The sequence below is a fragment of the Pezoporus flaviventris genome, unplaced genomic scaffold, assembly GCF_033815535.1.
Source record: "Pezoporus flaviventris isolate CSIRO_AGI_PZ_B2104156 unplaced genomic scaffold, CSIRO_AGI_Pfla_v1 ptg000002l, whole genome shotgun sequence".
In the NCBI taxonomy this organism is placed as follows: domain Eukaryota; kingdom Metazoa; phylum Chordata; class Aves; order Psittaciformes; family Psittacidae; genus Pezoporus; species Pezoporus flaviventris.
This window is the reverse complement of record NW_026892550.1, coordinates 13553663-13569797: the sequence shown is the minus strand read 5'-3', so window position 1 is coordinate 13569797 and position 16135 is coordinate 13553663. Positions and strand designations below refer to the sequence as shown.

The following is a 16135-nucleotide window of genomic DNA, read 5'->3' as shown; positions in this document are numbered from 1 at the left end:
TATTGCCCAAAGAAATAGAAGAACTCTTCAAAATACCAGAGGAAAACCTTATGTCTGCCTTCGTATTATATTTTATAGAAAACTCTCTGATAATAAACTGAAAAGTTTATTTAAGTTGTAGTATAAACAACATTGTGGCTCTTGTATACTTTATTTCTTTTACGCTATATTTGATAGATAAAATTCTTTGTATTAAGCTCATTCAATGTAACCCTGCTTTTCCAAAATACAGCATTTTTTATCTTTAGATTATGATTTTGTATTTTAGTTCACTGATTTGCAGCTAAACTCAACATACAAATCTTGTTTTTAGGAAGGTCAAACCTTGACACAAGACTGCTGTAAGAGCCAGGCCTAGAAAAGGAAAGGGTAACATCTCTCTGTTTCTGTTTTGCAAATGAAGAGCTCTCTCATAGTTTTATTTCATAATTTAGACTGTAGTAAAGAAAATTTTGCATTCAAATATTTAAACTTTTTCTTGCTGTGGCAATACAAGACCTATTACTGTGATATGGTCTCAGTTTTAATTTGGACTCAGTTTTATTTACCTGATAACTTTCCTCCTTTAGTTTTGGATCTTTAGGAAATCTGATAACTATTTTGATATTTTACATTATCTCATTTACAATTTTTGTTACTTTCGCTTTTATTCATAATTTCTCATATCAGTTGTCGTCTTTAGAAAGTTCACTGGTAAACGAAATGTTAAAAGACAAAGAATGGTGATTCTGGAATTCTCTCTACACTTGTAACCCAAATCTTTTTCAGGGGTACTATTGCAGTACTGGGGGATTGTCTGACATAGAAAAGGGTGTCTCGTTTTGGCACGTTGGTTCAACATTGTGTACTGTCTGCACTAGCCAAGGAAATCATATAAGCATTTTTAGTCTAAAGTATAGCTGCTGGCTAAAAAGAACGAACATGATTTCTGGCTGTGCATGCACCTGTTTTCAGACGTAATTCCTGCATTTGGAAGTTTAATGCACAAGAAAACATCATTATTCATTTTTATGTTATTTAGACTGTGTTTTTGTTGATGTGGTATCATAAATTGTATCATTGTTCTGTTGTCACGCCTGAAATGTTCTTATTACACATTTATGGTCAATATTTAAAGTTTTTCTTCAAGTTTTAACTGATCTTGGTGTCTTACCGAATATGCTTGAAAGAAAAAGGTGTTGTGATGCTGTTTTATTGTGAAGCATTGTGGCAGATAGGCAGAACACTGTTAACAAATTTTTATGTATAATCAGTTTATGCTAGAATGTGCAAGTGGGAATAAAGCATTTGAGTTCTCACAGCTCAAGGTAGTACCAAGCAACAAGAATTAGCCATGTACTCATTGTAGCAACAGAAGGGAGTTAATCACTTTTTCATAATGCCTTTTTTGTTGAAGATAAGGTGGCTGGTAGATACTTTGGTCCACATGACTTTTGAACTGTTTCAACAATGCGTTTGATATGTAGGGGATGGTTCCCTTTTACTCAACACAGAACACAGATTCAGTGTTCTGACCATTTTAATTTCTAAAGTGAAACATTATTATCCTCTGTGATGGCAAAGAAAATTATGTAAGCCTGGTTTTAGGGAAGCATTCATGTTTTCCTTCCATGAGAGTGGTTCATTGTGTTTCATTGTAACACTGGAGAACACATTCTATTGCTTTGGACTTGGGCAAAAGTCTTCAAGAGAACCAAGCTGAAACAAGAGAAACTATTATTCAACATTAAAATAGGACACTATAAAAGACTCCATTTTAGGAACTCACAATGTACTGAGTATTTAAAAAATCTTCTGAGGGTGTGGATTTATCACAGATGCAAAAGGAGGCTGTGGACCTACTACAGTAGCAGGCAGAACTGTAGGCTGTGATGACATCACATACCTGTTTACGTACCCTTTGTGTCAGGGTGGGAGTTCACATAGAAAAGCTTCTAAAATCAATTCTAATCACTTGAAGCTAGGATATTTTCTTCATCTAAAATAATTTTCTCCATTATAATTCGGCTTTTCTCCAGTAGTCTGGATTTTTAGAGAAAATCAATTGTATTTGTTGGTAGAGAATATAAATTTTCAATTTTGATTTTTCATTATATTTGAATGCTGGCTTTAAATGCTATCTCTAATGAGATCAAGTTAGTGCAGTACTTACAATGAGAATTTGCTAATCTTTGTAATCATTTCAAAGTTGACTACAAGACTTAGGAATCTAACTATGAAAACTTGGTATCTTCATGAGTCTGATTATTCTCGATTGTGCACTTAAAACTGCATCTATATTAATAAGACAAAAGACAAAGCTAAATTTTCTTAAAATTGGGAGGGAAAATGTTGTGAACTCTACACATCTATATTAGTATGCCATTAATATTCCCCTATTGTTGCTTATTTGTCTTGTTGTAGTGCAGACCAGTAAGGATAAGGCTACAATGTGAATCGCTTTCCTACTACTGTAGAAGACATCAGTTTTTGATCTAGTGACAAAACCAACTGTTTTTTAGCAAGTCTCTTAGGCTTTCTCTTTCATAAAGTAGCACATTTTATACTCCTAGCATGGAACAAATTTAAAATATTAGATTACATAAAATGCAAAAGAGACTTAGTGTAACAGTCTTAAATCTGTTGATTTTGATTCAACAGCTTTGTCTTAGCTCTTTTCACAAAAGCTTTTCACCAGAGTAAGTTTCACCTGTGATGCAGAGTAAGTAGATAGAAATGTTCATAACTGTAATTGCCAGACAAAGCTACTTTTTCACAGACAGCCATAAAATAAAGGTACAAAATTAATAGAAGATACAGGACCAATATTGAAATGAACGACTCTACTCAGTAAGTGGGCTGTTTTTAATGCAGTATAAAAGCAAATAAGGTAGACTTGATATACAGTTGGCCACACATATATAATAAATCCACATATATAATAAATTAAATGAACTTAATGGTCTCTGCCTCATTCCCCTTAATGCAACATCAGCAGCTCTAATACCACAGCCTAATACTCCATCTTGTTTTACACTCTGGAATTCCATTTGCCAAATCCAATTATGTAGTCTTTCCTTCCCTTGTCTTGTTCTCCCATCATGTGATCTAGTGTGAGGTGCATAAAGCTTGGGTACTTTTGGGGTTTAAACTGTCGTCATTTGCATCTTGCCTTAGCGTATGCTGTTCCTCTGGTTCTTTTGAGGGTTCTGAGCTAAGGATTTATACTTCTGCTTGTTTGAGTCAAAGAACTCTACTCTGAAGTCTTTTTTTTCCTTTACCTGCAAGGAAATTTCAGTAGTTTAGTGTCATGATCAATAAGCCTTTGTGTGGGATTTTAAAACATAAGAGGGTTTTTTTTCATCATTCAGTATTGTTTTATTTTCTTTTTTATTTCCTCAAAAACTGAGAAACCCATACTCATGCTTTCCTATTTGTCCTCAGTCCTGAGGAAATGGTTAAATTATTCAGCTTTAAAGAAAGAACTGGTAATAACTGAATAAATAAAGACAGGCTTCTGTCTTTATGCTTAAGCTGTTCTCTAGAAGAGAAAACAGGTTTGCCAGGCCTGCCTAGTGCTTCTGAAAATATGAAAACTACGTATCCCTTTTCAAATCCTTTTTTCTGTTAGGAATTTACAGCTTAAAGCAGAGCTTCAGTTCGTGTTAGAAAAGGATAAAGGTCAATCAAATTTGTAATTTTGTAAATGAAGAGTTGATGTAGTCTGACCATCACAAAGCAGTTCACTATACTGAAACAATTCCACATTTTGGTGTAGAACTCTGCGAAAATATTCTGTTCAAGAAAGATGCTTTAATTTATAGAGGCATGTGTACTGCGCCTTAGTTTGCATTCCTCTATCGTTTACATGCTAAAGCTAGTAGTGTTTTTCTTTTCTTTCACCAAATTTTTGTAAAGCTAAAATTTGTTACACTAGAATCTCCAGTTAGTTCATAGAATCACAGAATGGTTTGGGTTAGAGGGGACCTTAATGATCATCTAGTTCCAACCCCCCTGCCGTGGGCAGGGACACCTCACACTAGACCAGGTTGCTTAAAGCCCCGTCCAGCCTGGCCTCGAACGCTGCCAGAGATGGGGCAGCCCCAGCTTCTCTGGACAACTTGTTCCAGTGCCTTACCTCCCTCATAGTGAAGAATTTATTCCTAATGTCTCAGCTGAACCTCCTCTGTCAGCTTAAAGCCATTCCCCACTGTCACTACATGCCCTTGTAAAACCCTTCTCCCTAGCTTTCTTGTAGGCCCTTAAGGTACTGGAAGACTGTTATAAAGTCACCCCTGAGACTTCTCCAGGCTGAACAAGCCCAAAGTTACATTCAAAACAACTGAGTAAGTTACATTCAAGAAGTTCAGATTCTGGTTCCAGAATCGAGGGTAAGATTTAAAATGGTGTGAGATGGCTGGGCTGTTGTTGAATGTATTCTTGGGTAGAGTTTCCTTCCCTAATTCCTCTTTCACTCCAGCAAAAGAAAGTTCTAGTCTGTCATTTGATGATTCAGCACCTTCTTCAGATTTTTCAAGCCAAATATAATACCACATTTATTCACTGTTTATGCTTTTCCTAGCAGTGTCCTCTTGTTTTGCTGTAATTACGCATTTGTGCCTTAAATGTACTGTTTAAACAATAGAAATGTTTGTACTATTCCAAAGTATTTTAGGAGAAAGTCTAAACATTTATTTGCAGGGTGTTACAGGGTGGTGCTGAGTCTTAGTAACTTACCTGAAACTGTGATTCAAATGTAAGTGAACTTTTAGTAGATGTAATTTTTCTTTTTTTATGTTCTTTCTTCCTTGTATTCATTTGGTAGCTGGATATTAATTTGATTCAAAGAAGATTTTTGCCATATTTTAAGAACAGCATTTTCTTATCATAAGGTGTTTTCTATGGTCAATATGAAAAAAGAGAGACTCTGCGCTTTCAAATGGCCTTGAATCTTGAGGGTTTCCCAACACACTGTTTCCGAAAGCTGTTGACAGCCTTCAGGTTCTAATTTAGCCAGATATTTTTGCAATGATCAACAAATAATTGGATGATGTAACTGAATGGAAATTGTTCAATATGGGATGCCCAAGATTTTAAGAGCAACATTCTGCATTCAAATTCACACACCACTGCAACATCACAGCTTGACAGTTCTGCTCTTCATGGTCTTTGAGATGATGTCATGCTTTGTAGTTCAATGTGATGTAAAACATGATGGTCTTCTTGGGTGTGTAATCTGACAAAGAAAGTTTATGGAGTCCTCATTAACAAAGTTTTCTTCCTAGTTATTTAAAATATATTCTTAGATATTTTAAAATAAATCAGAAGAAAAGATTTGGAAACCAAAGTTTGTTGTTGTTGGGTTTGATTTTTTTTTTTTTTTAACAAATACAGGTATATAGAAATGTATGATTTATAGACCTGTAACTATATATGTATAGCGATATGTACTGAGAACATTTCTAATGCACCATTTGAAGAGAAAACCTTGACTGAGGTCCCAAGTGAGATGTTAATTGGAATTTTTTAATTACTTTGATGCTTGTAAGGAGTTTTTTTTAATGGTGCTGTATAAAAATCTAGAAAAGAAAATACATATTATTTCACTACTGTTCAAATAAAATATTGAATCTTTTGTAACTGAGCAATAACTCAAATGTACTCCATGCATTTTTATCAGGTTCCTAACCAGGTTATGACTCAAAACACTGTTTTCTTTTCCTAGCAGTGTCCTCTTGTTTTGCTGTAATTACGCATTTGTGCCTTAAAGGTACTGTTTAAACAATAGAAATGTTTGTACTATTCCAAAGTATATTCCAACCACTCAAAACTCACTGTTTTGAGTGGTTGCAGTGTATCTTGATAAAATAATGCTGTTCTTGAGACACATCTCTCTCCTTCTTCTCCTTATAATGCATAAGGTATCATCTTGAATTACTTCAGTTTTCGTATCTCCGCCATCTGTTATTTCTTTTCACTCCTTATTGGATTGCCAGCTTTCAGCTGACTAACTTTTCTCATCTAAATGCTCACTTTTAATTTTTTTTTCTCCATGTGTGATTTTTGTCAATGTTATTTTCTATATTACTCGCTTTAGTAAGTCAGGCTGGCTGTGTTCTCCCTGCAGCTTTCTGCCTTCTTTCCTCTCTCACAGGAGCATGTAAAGTGTGCACACTTTTTCAGGGAGGCTGACGAGCCCAAGCAGGATGTCTGACCACTCATGACAGCTCAGCTCCCATCATTGGCATTGGCTCTCTGCTAGTGTTGGCAATCCCACTGCTTCTTGTATATCATGATACTTATATTTTCACACCAACATACTTGTGCTTCATCTGTGACTTACTATAGCTGCCAGTGTGTCCTGGCTTCAGCAGTAGCAGTCATTTTTCTCCCTCTTAGTAGCTGGTGCAGTGCTGTGCTTTTGACTTTCAGCCTGGGAACAGAGCTGATAACACAGAGGTTTTTAGTTGTTTCTCAGTAATGTTTACTCTGACCAAAGACTTTCTGAGTCTCATGCTCTGCCAGGGAGGAGGGGAAGGCGGGAGGAAGCAGAGACAGGACCCCTGACCCAAACTAGCCAAAGAGGTATTCCATACCACAGCACGTCATGCCCAGTATACAAAGTGGGGGCAGTTACCCAGAAGGACTAGATCACTGCTCTGGTCGGGCTGGGTATTGGTTGGCAGGCCGTGAGCAGTTGTATTCTCTTCCCTTATCATCATTATCATTATTCTTATTGGTGGTAGCAGTAGTGGTTTGTGTTATACCTTAGTTACTGGACTGTTCTTATCCCAACCCGTGGGAGTTACATTCTTTCGATTCTCCTCCCCATTCCTCCAGGAGCCAGGGGAGGAAAGGAGCGGGAGGGGAGTGAGCGAGCAGCTGCGTGGGTCTGGGTTGCCAGCTGGGCTTAAACCATGACGCTATGTCTTAGTGAAAGAACTGCCCAACCTGCATTGGTACTGTGCCGTGGTCCTGCAGAACTGCTGTTTATTTCACACCATAGCTTTTATTCCTTGATTTTATTCGGAACCAGCTCTGAAACACTGTTCAGACCATCCAGACTAATACCCTCCGGTTGTTCCACATTCATCTGCGTCCTCTCTTTATCCTTTGCTCTCCTTTAATTGATTTTCAGATCATGCATCAGCTTTTTTCCAAGCAGTACATTTGTGAGTGTCAAAGCATGCTCTCAGGAGCACAGCAGAATGTGTGCAGCCCGGTTTCTTTCCGTTTTGTTTTGTGCTGCATCTTTTTCATCTTTGTACTTCTGCTGCTCCATACTATCTCTTTCACCTGGTAAGAGATTTGTACTAAGAGCGAGAAGTCTGTCAGACTGTCTTAGATTTCTTTCACTGATGTTCCACAAGTGCTCAGCAAATTCCTCCTAGCCTCTTTCAGTTATCTTTCTCATGTATTTCATATGTATTTCGTATCTATTTCCTTTCTTCCCACACTTTTTTTTTCCCCCTCAAACCAAGAAAAACATTTCTGAGTTAGTGCTGAAGACCAAAAGCAATTTTTTCACCATCATTTCAGTCTGGGACTACAGCTGGTTCTGACTTCTTACCTTGTCTTTTTGTCTACATTCAGTTCCCCCCATGTCTTGCTTCTCCTTGTGTACTGTTCTATTTGTTTCAGTAGTCCAACTGTGTCAAATCCAGCTCTTAGGACTAATTTTTAAAAGCCTCCTGCATATTGCTTATCTCCCCAGCTTGCTTTGATCTAGTTGAGCACGTTGTCTATTTCCAAGGCATTTCTTTCTCTCAGATTCCCAAATAGGATTCCATCCACTCAGCTGAAAAAAAAAACCCAAACTATTTCTTATTACAACAAGAATCCATTTGATAAACTGAAACGAGACAGTAAAAAATTTCTTTGTAGATTTCTTTGTAGATTTTTTGTTGTTGCATTTGAGCATTGTGGAAACAATGAGTTAAATTTTAGAGATAATATATCTGTGTGTGCTTGGTTTACTTTCATTTCAATGTTCCTTGCATTACTGAATCAGCCTCTGTTGGAAAGGGTGCTGAGGCTACTATAGTGCTGTGGGGTTTAACTTAATCTATTCCACTGTTTCTTTTGGGGGAAATGTTTAAGTGCTTTGTACAGAGAAATTATTTTTTTTTATGCTGCTGAAGTTTTACTGTTCTTACTCAGCATTTTTTTAAACCTTTCTGTAAAAGCCTTAGATCAGTGCTGTATCTCACCGATGCTCTTAAGCTTTCCAGGCTGCCAGTTTGCACCTCACTGATGGCAGTGTTTAACAGTGTAGTTTGCAGAATCTTTGTCAGACAGGAAGGTAAAAACCAGTTTGCCGTAGACCTCAGCTAGGTGGGAAAGAGAAGTGTTTATGAAATAAGTGTTGCAAAAGATTTAGAGAAACATAACCCTGCAGTGATAGTTTCATAGTCATTTTACAGCCTACAAATACAGCATTTGATGGTAATCTCTAATGGGAAATGCTGAGGAGTTGCCTAACAGAAAGAAACATTTATCCCTGTTCCTGTTTCTTCTGCGTGGCCTTGACACATGGTAGGCAGAGATTAACTCAGCAAATCTATGGACTTGAGCTAGCCAGGTTTTCTCAATTTTGTTGTTTTCATACAGCGGGTGTCAAATTCCTGGTTTTCCTGAAAAATGCAGTGCCAAACTGCATGGAATATAAGAAGCTCAAAGAATACTTGTATGTGTGTGTATGCTTGGCAGCCTACCACGTACAGTATTGCTGTCACATCCTCCTATTAATTAGTCAGCACTTCTGTTATCTTGACAGTGATTTAGGTTAAACTAAAGAAAGAAACAAAATTTCACAAATACTTGTATGCGAGCAGTGTATCTGGAAGTGGGGAAAAGAACAAGGTTTTCTTCAGCTCTTGGAAGACTGTAAAGGCCCCTTGCTGATTGCTTTAGTAGAAGGTCGAATTTGAAGACCTATCATCTCTTGAATTCCTTTTGCTTTAATGATAGGAGGAAATTTTTGTGGAGAGAGATGATCCTTTTCGGTCCTAGCAGGCCCGGAAGTTTACACACCATGCTCAGCCAGGGGAGACTAGATGGGACTTCAGAGTCCACTGGCACGATTTGAATTTGTCTGCTGTGATTTGTTAGAATAACAAATAGGTAATTGCCTCTGTCTCCAACACTGTTGGAGGATAGTAAATGCAGAGATGATTGGATAGTGGTGACTTGGGAGCTGAGTAGCAACACATGAAAAATAAACCCTGGAGTCATCTCTGACAGTTTTCTAGGCCCATAGGTTTTAGGTTCAGCAGCATCCAAAGGAAGGCAAGAGCAGAGTGTCCTGTCACTGTACACAACCTCCGTGTGTCCACATCCTCAGTGTGGTACCTGGTGCCTCCCACCTCATCACTCGTTCAGATATACTTACTCACACAGCAGTCATGTAGAGCATGCAACAGACCACAGGTACACACACCTCAGCTCTCTGAGATACATGATTTTTAATTTGCAATTGTTTCAGATCAAAAAGGTATAGTCTTATTTCCATTTTTATATATGTGTGTATATATATACTTTCTAAGAAAAGACAAGAATTATCAACATCAGTTATTGTACACTCTGAAATAGGAAGTCTTTTACATTAATCAGTAAATGTTGCCAGCACTTCAAGAGTACTTAAAGATGAAGAAAAGCATGAGTTTTTGAGAAATGTTGCTAGTTTATCATACAAAGAATTTGAAAAAATACAGACTCTTTTCTTCCTTTTCACTGGGCTGTTAGCACAGTTGACCTGTCTTAAAATTCACTAATGAAAGCAGAACTATTGAATATTCCATGGCTGGAATTTATGTTCAGTGTTACAGGAGCATCAGTAGCTGATATCCACCAATCACGTGCACAGAAGCTGATGAACTGAGTCAATCCCAACTGAATAAAACCAAAGCAGATGATAATTGCTGGAATAGTAAACAGATGGCTTCAGAATGGCAAATTCTAACCTTTTTAGAGACTGTTATATAAACCAGTAACTGCCTGTTGTCTGGACAGATAAAGGGACCTCCATCCTCTTACTGGTGCAAGTGTTGGTAGCAGAGAACTCCAGAAGGCTGTAGAGCTGAGGTGTATCACAGCCTCATTCCAGGCTCTGCTGGAGCAGGCTCCTTGGCTTCTGTAATATGCAGGTCTTCCTGACAGGAGGGCCACAGTGTGCACCTTTTGTAAGCAGAATGGAATAAAATTTAGAGTAGAATCTGCTGATGGATCTGGCTGGAGAAATTCAGCTGCTTCTATTTAATGTTATGCTTAAATTATATTCTCTGCTTTAAAAAAAAGTTATCTAAATACACCATTTTCATGCCTGGTTACATCAACAGCTAAGAAATAAATCACTGCCGGTAAAAGTGAAAAGCAAGATGAAAGACTAGGTTCTTCTTGGTTAACAAACATATTAGTGCAGATCTCAGACCTATTGTTTTCCACTTTTACTGTGATAAAAATAAATTTCCTTAAAATACTTGAGCTTTTTATGTTGATGTTACCTATACTGGGGAACTGATGAAAACATTAATTTAACATTTCCCTGTTCCTGTTTTTACGCATGCTCTTAAAATGCCAGACTCCTGAGTTTCATAGAGCTCTTCCATGAGAGGTAAATGACTGCACAACTACCAGCATATCAGTTCTACTTCTGCAGCCTCGGTCCTGCCTTTTACACCTGGTACCCAAGCCTGTACAAAACCTAAAATATAAAGAGTAGGAGAGTCCCTGAGAGAACCAACTACGCAAAGCGCTGCTTGGGGGTATCGCAGCACTCTGTGTTTGCAGTCCAAGCAAAGGGGAAGGAATTATGGTCACAATTCCACCAAGCCCTAGTATACATAGTTACAGCTAGCAGTGCTGTTTGGAAAATGGGCCACACCAACAGTACAATTCCTGGTTTGTGTACATAAGTAAGATGCCAAATCATTTGAGAAGCCCAAGCCTTTAGCTTTTTCTGTCTGGCATTTGCCCACTGTTAAACAAGGTTTATGTGGCTACTACTTTAAAGACAGTAGAAATGCTGTTCTTTAAAGCACGTTATAGGTATGTACTACTGCAGAGTTCGTAGTTTCTTGATTCCTGAGGCATTTGTGTTCTTTGACATAACAACAGCCACCACAAAAAAAAAAACAAAACCCTGAACAAAATGAAAACAAACAAAAACCATCCCCCAAAACACCAGCAACAAACAAATCCCCAAATGTAACAACATTCCAGCCTTCACTTCATTTAACTGTAGATTGTTCAGAGGGTAAGTTTTGCTACCTGGCCATGCCTGGAAAGCACATAATCAGTAGGGGTGAGGCAGGCTGCAGGACTGCAGCAGTCAGCATTAGCACCATCTCAAACACACGCTTAATCCCAAGGCCGTAAGAAAAGGCTTTGACTTTCTGCATAGTGGTGAAGGCAACAGTTCAAGTCTGAAGAAGCTGTAAATTCAAGAAAGTAACATTGCTAACTGAAGTCTTCCCTGTCACCTACACTTGCACTCTCTGTCTCCTATGGGAAGGGACAGATTAGAGCAACATGAGCATGTGCAGCTCAGAAAGAATGAAGGAAAATAGCACAAAGCAAAAACATGACGAGAGAGGCAGAAGAGTAAGCACACTAGGAAATACTGGGCATGGGAGCAGTACCCCACTTACAGAGGGTTAGGAGCTAGGGTTGGTAATTTAGAAATGCCCATTTAACCACCCTGTCAGAAAGGCACATGGCCTTCCAGAGAGCTTGCATTAAAATGTAAAAGAATGGAAATCGCATTTCAGATGCTCTGTGAAATGTAACAATGACTTTACCTGTTACACAGGCTGTCTTTCCTACTTGCCATGACATTGAAAGAAGTATAATCAAAGTCAGTGAATAGTATTCGAGTAACACAAGCTAGGTATTTTGGGTTATAGTCTGATGATTACTGAATGTCCCAGCTAGACTGTTCACCCATGGGCACACTATAAATACTATACAGATTCAGTCCTTGATACTTTGCACCTAAACATACTGTGATGGAGCCGATTTCCTGAAATGCTACAAGAGATTCTTGCTGCTTAAACATGCCTTTGATAGGAGAAACTGTGCAGATAGTTTATAGCACAATCATTACTTTCTGCCCTTAATTACAACACATACAACTTGATTTTTAGCATCTCAGTAATTAGAAATACTTCCAACTTTGCATCATTCATCCACTTAGAAATCTTTGAAGAGGTTTGTGAGAAACAATGAATTGCAGGAAGGAGGCAGGGAAAGAGAAAAGTAGCAGGGATGGAGAAAAGGTAATGACAGTGCTTGATATGTTAACGAAAAAAAATTTATGATGAGGATGGTGAAACACTGAACCAGGTTGCCCAGATAGGTGGTAAATGCCCCATCCCTGGAAGCGTTCAAGGCCAAGTTGGATGGGGCTTTGAGCAACTCAGCAGTGGAAGGTGTTCCTGCTCGTGACTAGGTGACTGTTAAGGTCCCTTCCAACCCAAAACATTCTATGATGCTATTCTGTGATTCTATGTGCACAATGAGAGCGTGATGCGGTCCACACAGTATCATCTGTTCAGTGATTCCCACAAAGGGCTGGGTTTCTTTCCTTTCTTCCCTTTACTTACTTTCCTAGATTTAAAACAAAATAAACACTGTCAATATAGCAACTCTTTCATGGCTGTACTGTATTAACAGTGTCAGCAAAACCACCCAGCCCCAAGTTCTTGCCCAGTTCCTGGTCTATGGTTTTACAGTAGTCAGCTGGACACAGTTTAAGAAGGGCCACTCCCTTCCTGTGCAGAGGAACAGCATCAGCAGGACTGTGAGCCTGGGACAGGCTCTGCCAACCACCAGGACTATGCCATTTCAATAGGAACAAGCCCCGTCTACTTTGACAACATGGAGAGCACAGTACAGTCAAGTTCTATCTTAGTGTTTCTGAACCATAGTGCAGTAAAACAGCAGAAAAAACCCCACAGAATACACAGGCTGCCACCACCAGTTTGTTTGTTTGCAGAGGAAGAAGAAAATATACTAAACTTTGTCTCTTTTTTCCCCCCCCCTCCCACCCCCACTTCTTTTCTCACAGCACACTACAAGTGAAAGTCTCGGAGCCGCAGAATTCAATAGACATGAACACAGAAACTGAACATTTGAAGTCCATAAAGACGTGCCTTAATCAGCCCACTGAGTGGAATCTGAGTTTTTCAGCAACATCTCTCTCCAGCTGTAAAGTTTTTAACCAAAATCTCAAAACTGATGAGAATAAATAGATCACAGCTGTTCTTGCACTATTATTTTATACATTGTTCCTGATTATTTTTTTTCTGATGAATAATAAGCATTCATTACATTGATCTTGAAATGATCTTGTGTGATTTGGCTTTCTCTTATTACTAGCATTATTCATTTTGATGCTTTCTTTTTTCTAAATATAAAGTTTCACATCTGACCATCATGAAATTCTTGCAGTACAAATTTATATCAGAATCAGATGTTCCCGATTAATAGTATTGTGATTTTTCTATGTTCTTTAATTATTATTTCCCAAGTTTATTTTTGTGCACGAAAGTTAATATATTATGTAATTTGTGGCATAGGTCACCATGTAAAGATTTATGGTAATAACAACTCAAACTAAGTCTGTAACAGGTGGAGACCGACTACCTCGAAGCAAAGCAGTGAAAAGGTAAATTACGTGAGATCTCCTTCACCAACAGAGTGAAATGCGCCAAACACGCAGGTTGTTTCTGCAGTATGCTTTCATCTTCATCATCCATCTTGAGAATGTCTGTGTGACAGTGTGTCATGAGCATAATGTCTAAAAGAATGGGCTGAGCCTGTGGGAGAAGCTCTTGAATGATTGTCATTCAACAAATCTGTATCTGCACTTTTTGAGGTTTCTGCTAAATGGTCTTTCTCCTCCCTTTGTTTCTATGAATTTATGCCTGCCACCAATTAAAATGGATGTAAATGCTTTTCCTATTTCATTTTTTTCTGTGTACTTTGGAAATTCAATGTAAACATCAACATTTTGAACTCTACTCAAAGAAGTAGCGAATGGTTGTAGCCAACTACGTTGTAGACATTCCGTGCTTAGATCAGCTTTGGCAAGGTTCATGTACTTCATTCATCAAAACATTATTATTAATAGAGCTATAAAAAAGTGTTAGAATAAAACCATATGATATATTTCTCTTTTCTGGAGTCATACATTCAATAGCTAGAGTAGAGGATTCTTAATTCAACTTCTTAATAAGTGGTCTCTCCTGTCCTTGCCAAGAACCAATTTTCCAGAAGGCAATTTCCTTGGAAGACACTGTGTTCTATGAAACAAAGTTTTTAAGGATTCACTTAAAATTATCATCTTTCTTAAAGTGAAGATGCACTTTGTCTTTACAGAAGTTTGTTGGTTTGCAGGTGCTATCCAGTAACTGAAATAAAAAGGTTGTGGTTTCTGGTGAGTCTCACAAGATCCCAAAAGGACACTGAGTCACTGAGGGGTCAGTGCAGAACATGGTTAAAAGAATAAACATGCATCATCACACCACGCTGTCTAAAGGGTCTTTATGTATCTCAGCTATTTAATGCATTTGGATTCTCTGAGGCAAGAAAGCCAAAAATAATTGAACTTACTGGGGGAGAGGCACTGGAGTTGACTTCAGTGAGCCCCACCTGAGGACCAGGGTGACCCTTAAGAGGGACAAATAAATGGTCTCACAAGCTGTGCTTAGTAGTCCACCCAGTCTCATTTGTGTGCCTGAAGCAGATGTCACAAGGATTTTTTCAGGGAAAAAAGACCAAGTAAATACTGGAACCTTTTCTGTTAATTACAGACATGTCTCACACCCAAGCAGCTGCCTGGTTTTGTCAACTTAACTATCAATAGTCAATTGCTATCCCTTCCTGTGTGTCATACTGAGTTTCAGTTGGCTGATGAATCCAAATGGTTTCAGAGGGAGGCAGATCCAGGCATAACCCAAACTCAGTAACCACTGCTTTGAGTCAGACAAACAACAAAACTAGAAAAAGGTGTGCTTGGTGCAGCACTTGCCCTTCTTGAGATAGTTATCAGCTAAAGGAGATTTACCAACAGGAAGTCTTTTTGTCTGTAGTCTGGACAGACAAGCAAGCAAAAGCAAACACAAAACTGGTTTTAAGAAACAAAAACTAGTGAAGTAATAACCATGGGATCATTTTGACAACAAAGGACCACTGCTGGTTTATCATTTAATATGGAATCAAACCTAAGTCTAGTGTGTCTCATGTTGGACACCCTGTTGTGGTTAACCAGAAGAAGGAGAGAGGATGCACAGTAATTGCTTCAGAGCAACAAAGTGACTAGTTTTAAGTCATTCAGAATATTTGGGGGATTACGCTTTTATTCCTCAACTAAGCAAACAGGAAGTTAGGGTACTTTCAACCCATAGAATTGAAGTCACTAAAAACCAGCAAAAGAATTTTAGACAGCATTATTCTTTTTAACCAAGTCAAGATTTTTTCACTGCAGCTTGTAAGATATATCAAGACTTGGCTTCCCATCACCTTCGGGTGCACCCTACTGCTACCATAGGCAACTTTTGAGAAAGTCAGCTGCATACCTTTAAACATCGATTATTGCTGATGATCAGCTTTGAAAAATACAACACACATCCAAGCATCCTGCAGTTACGCCACCATTCCTCCTCAAAAGTTAAGCCATTTTGACAGAACACACCTAAATTGCCCCTACAGGGACTGCAGTGACAGGGCAAGGGGTAACAACAGGGTAAAACTTAAACAGGGGAAGACTGGATATAAGGAGGAAGTTCTTTACTGCGAGGGTGGTGAGGCACTGGAGTGGGTTACCCAGGGCAGTTGTGAATGCTCTATCCCTGGCAGCGTTCAAGGGCGGGTTGGACAGAGCACTGGATGACATGGTTTAGTGTGAGGTGTTGTCGTTGTTTAAGCCCAGCCAGCATTCCAGAACCATGCAGCCTCTGGCTCACTCCCCCCACTTCCTCACCCCTGCTCCCAGAGGGATTGGCGACATGGTCTGGTGTGAGGTGTCCCTGCCCATGGCAGGGAGGTTGGAACAAGATGATCTTAAGGTCCTATCCAACCCTAACTATTCTATGATTCTATGAATTTTCTGTTGCACAGAAAACCCTCCACTGGGCAGAGGAAGAGGCCAGAGGGG

At 38.7% G+C, this 16135-nt stretch overlaps 1 protein-coding gene across 9 annotated transcripts in view; it reads left to right on the top strand.

Moving 5' to 3' along the window:
- LCORL (ligand dependent nuclear receptor corepressor like) overlaps positions 1–14157 on the top strand; it is an 84151-nt gene extending 69994 nt beyond the window's left edge. For 7 of the 9 annotated variants that reach the window (XM_061469982.1, XM_061469974.1, XM_061469945.1 and 4 more), the window contains one exon: positions 13046–13210. In XM_061469982.1, coding sequence (XP_061325966.1) covers positions 13046–13059 — 14 coding nt within the window. In that variant the 3' untranslated portion in view covers positions 13060–13210. Of the gene's footprint in view, positions 1–13045 lie in introns of all 9 variants that reach the window. The other 2 variants (XM_061470018.1, XM_061470008.1) reach the window with 1 other exon arrangement.
- The last annotated feature ends 1978 nt before the right edge of the window (positions 14158–16135 follow it).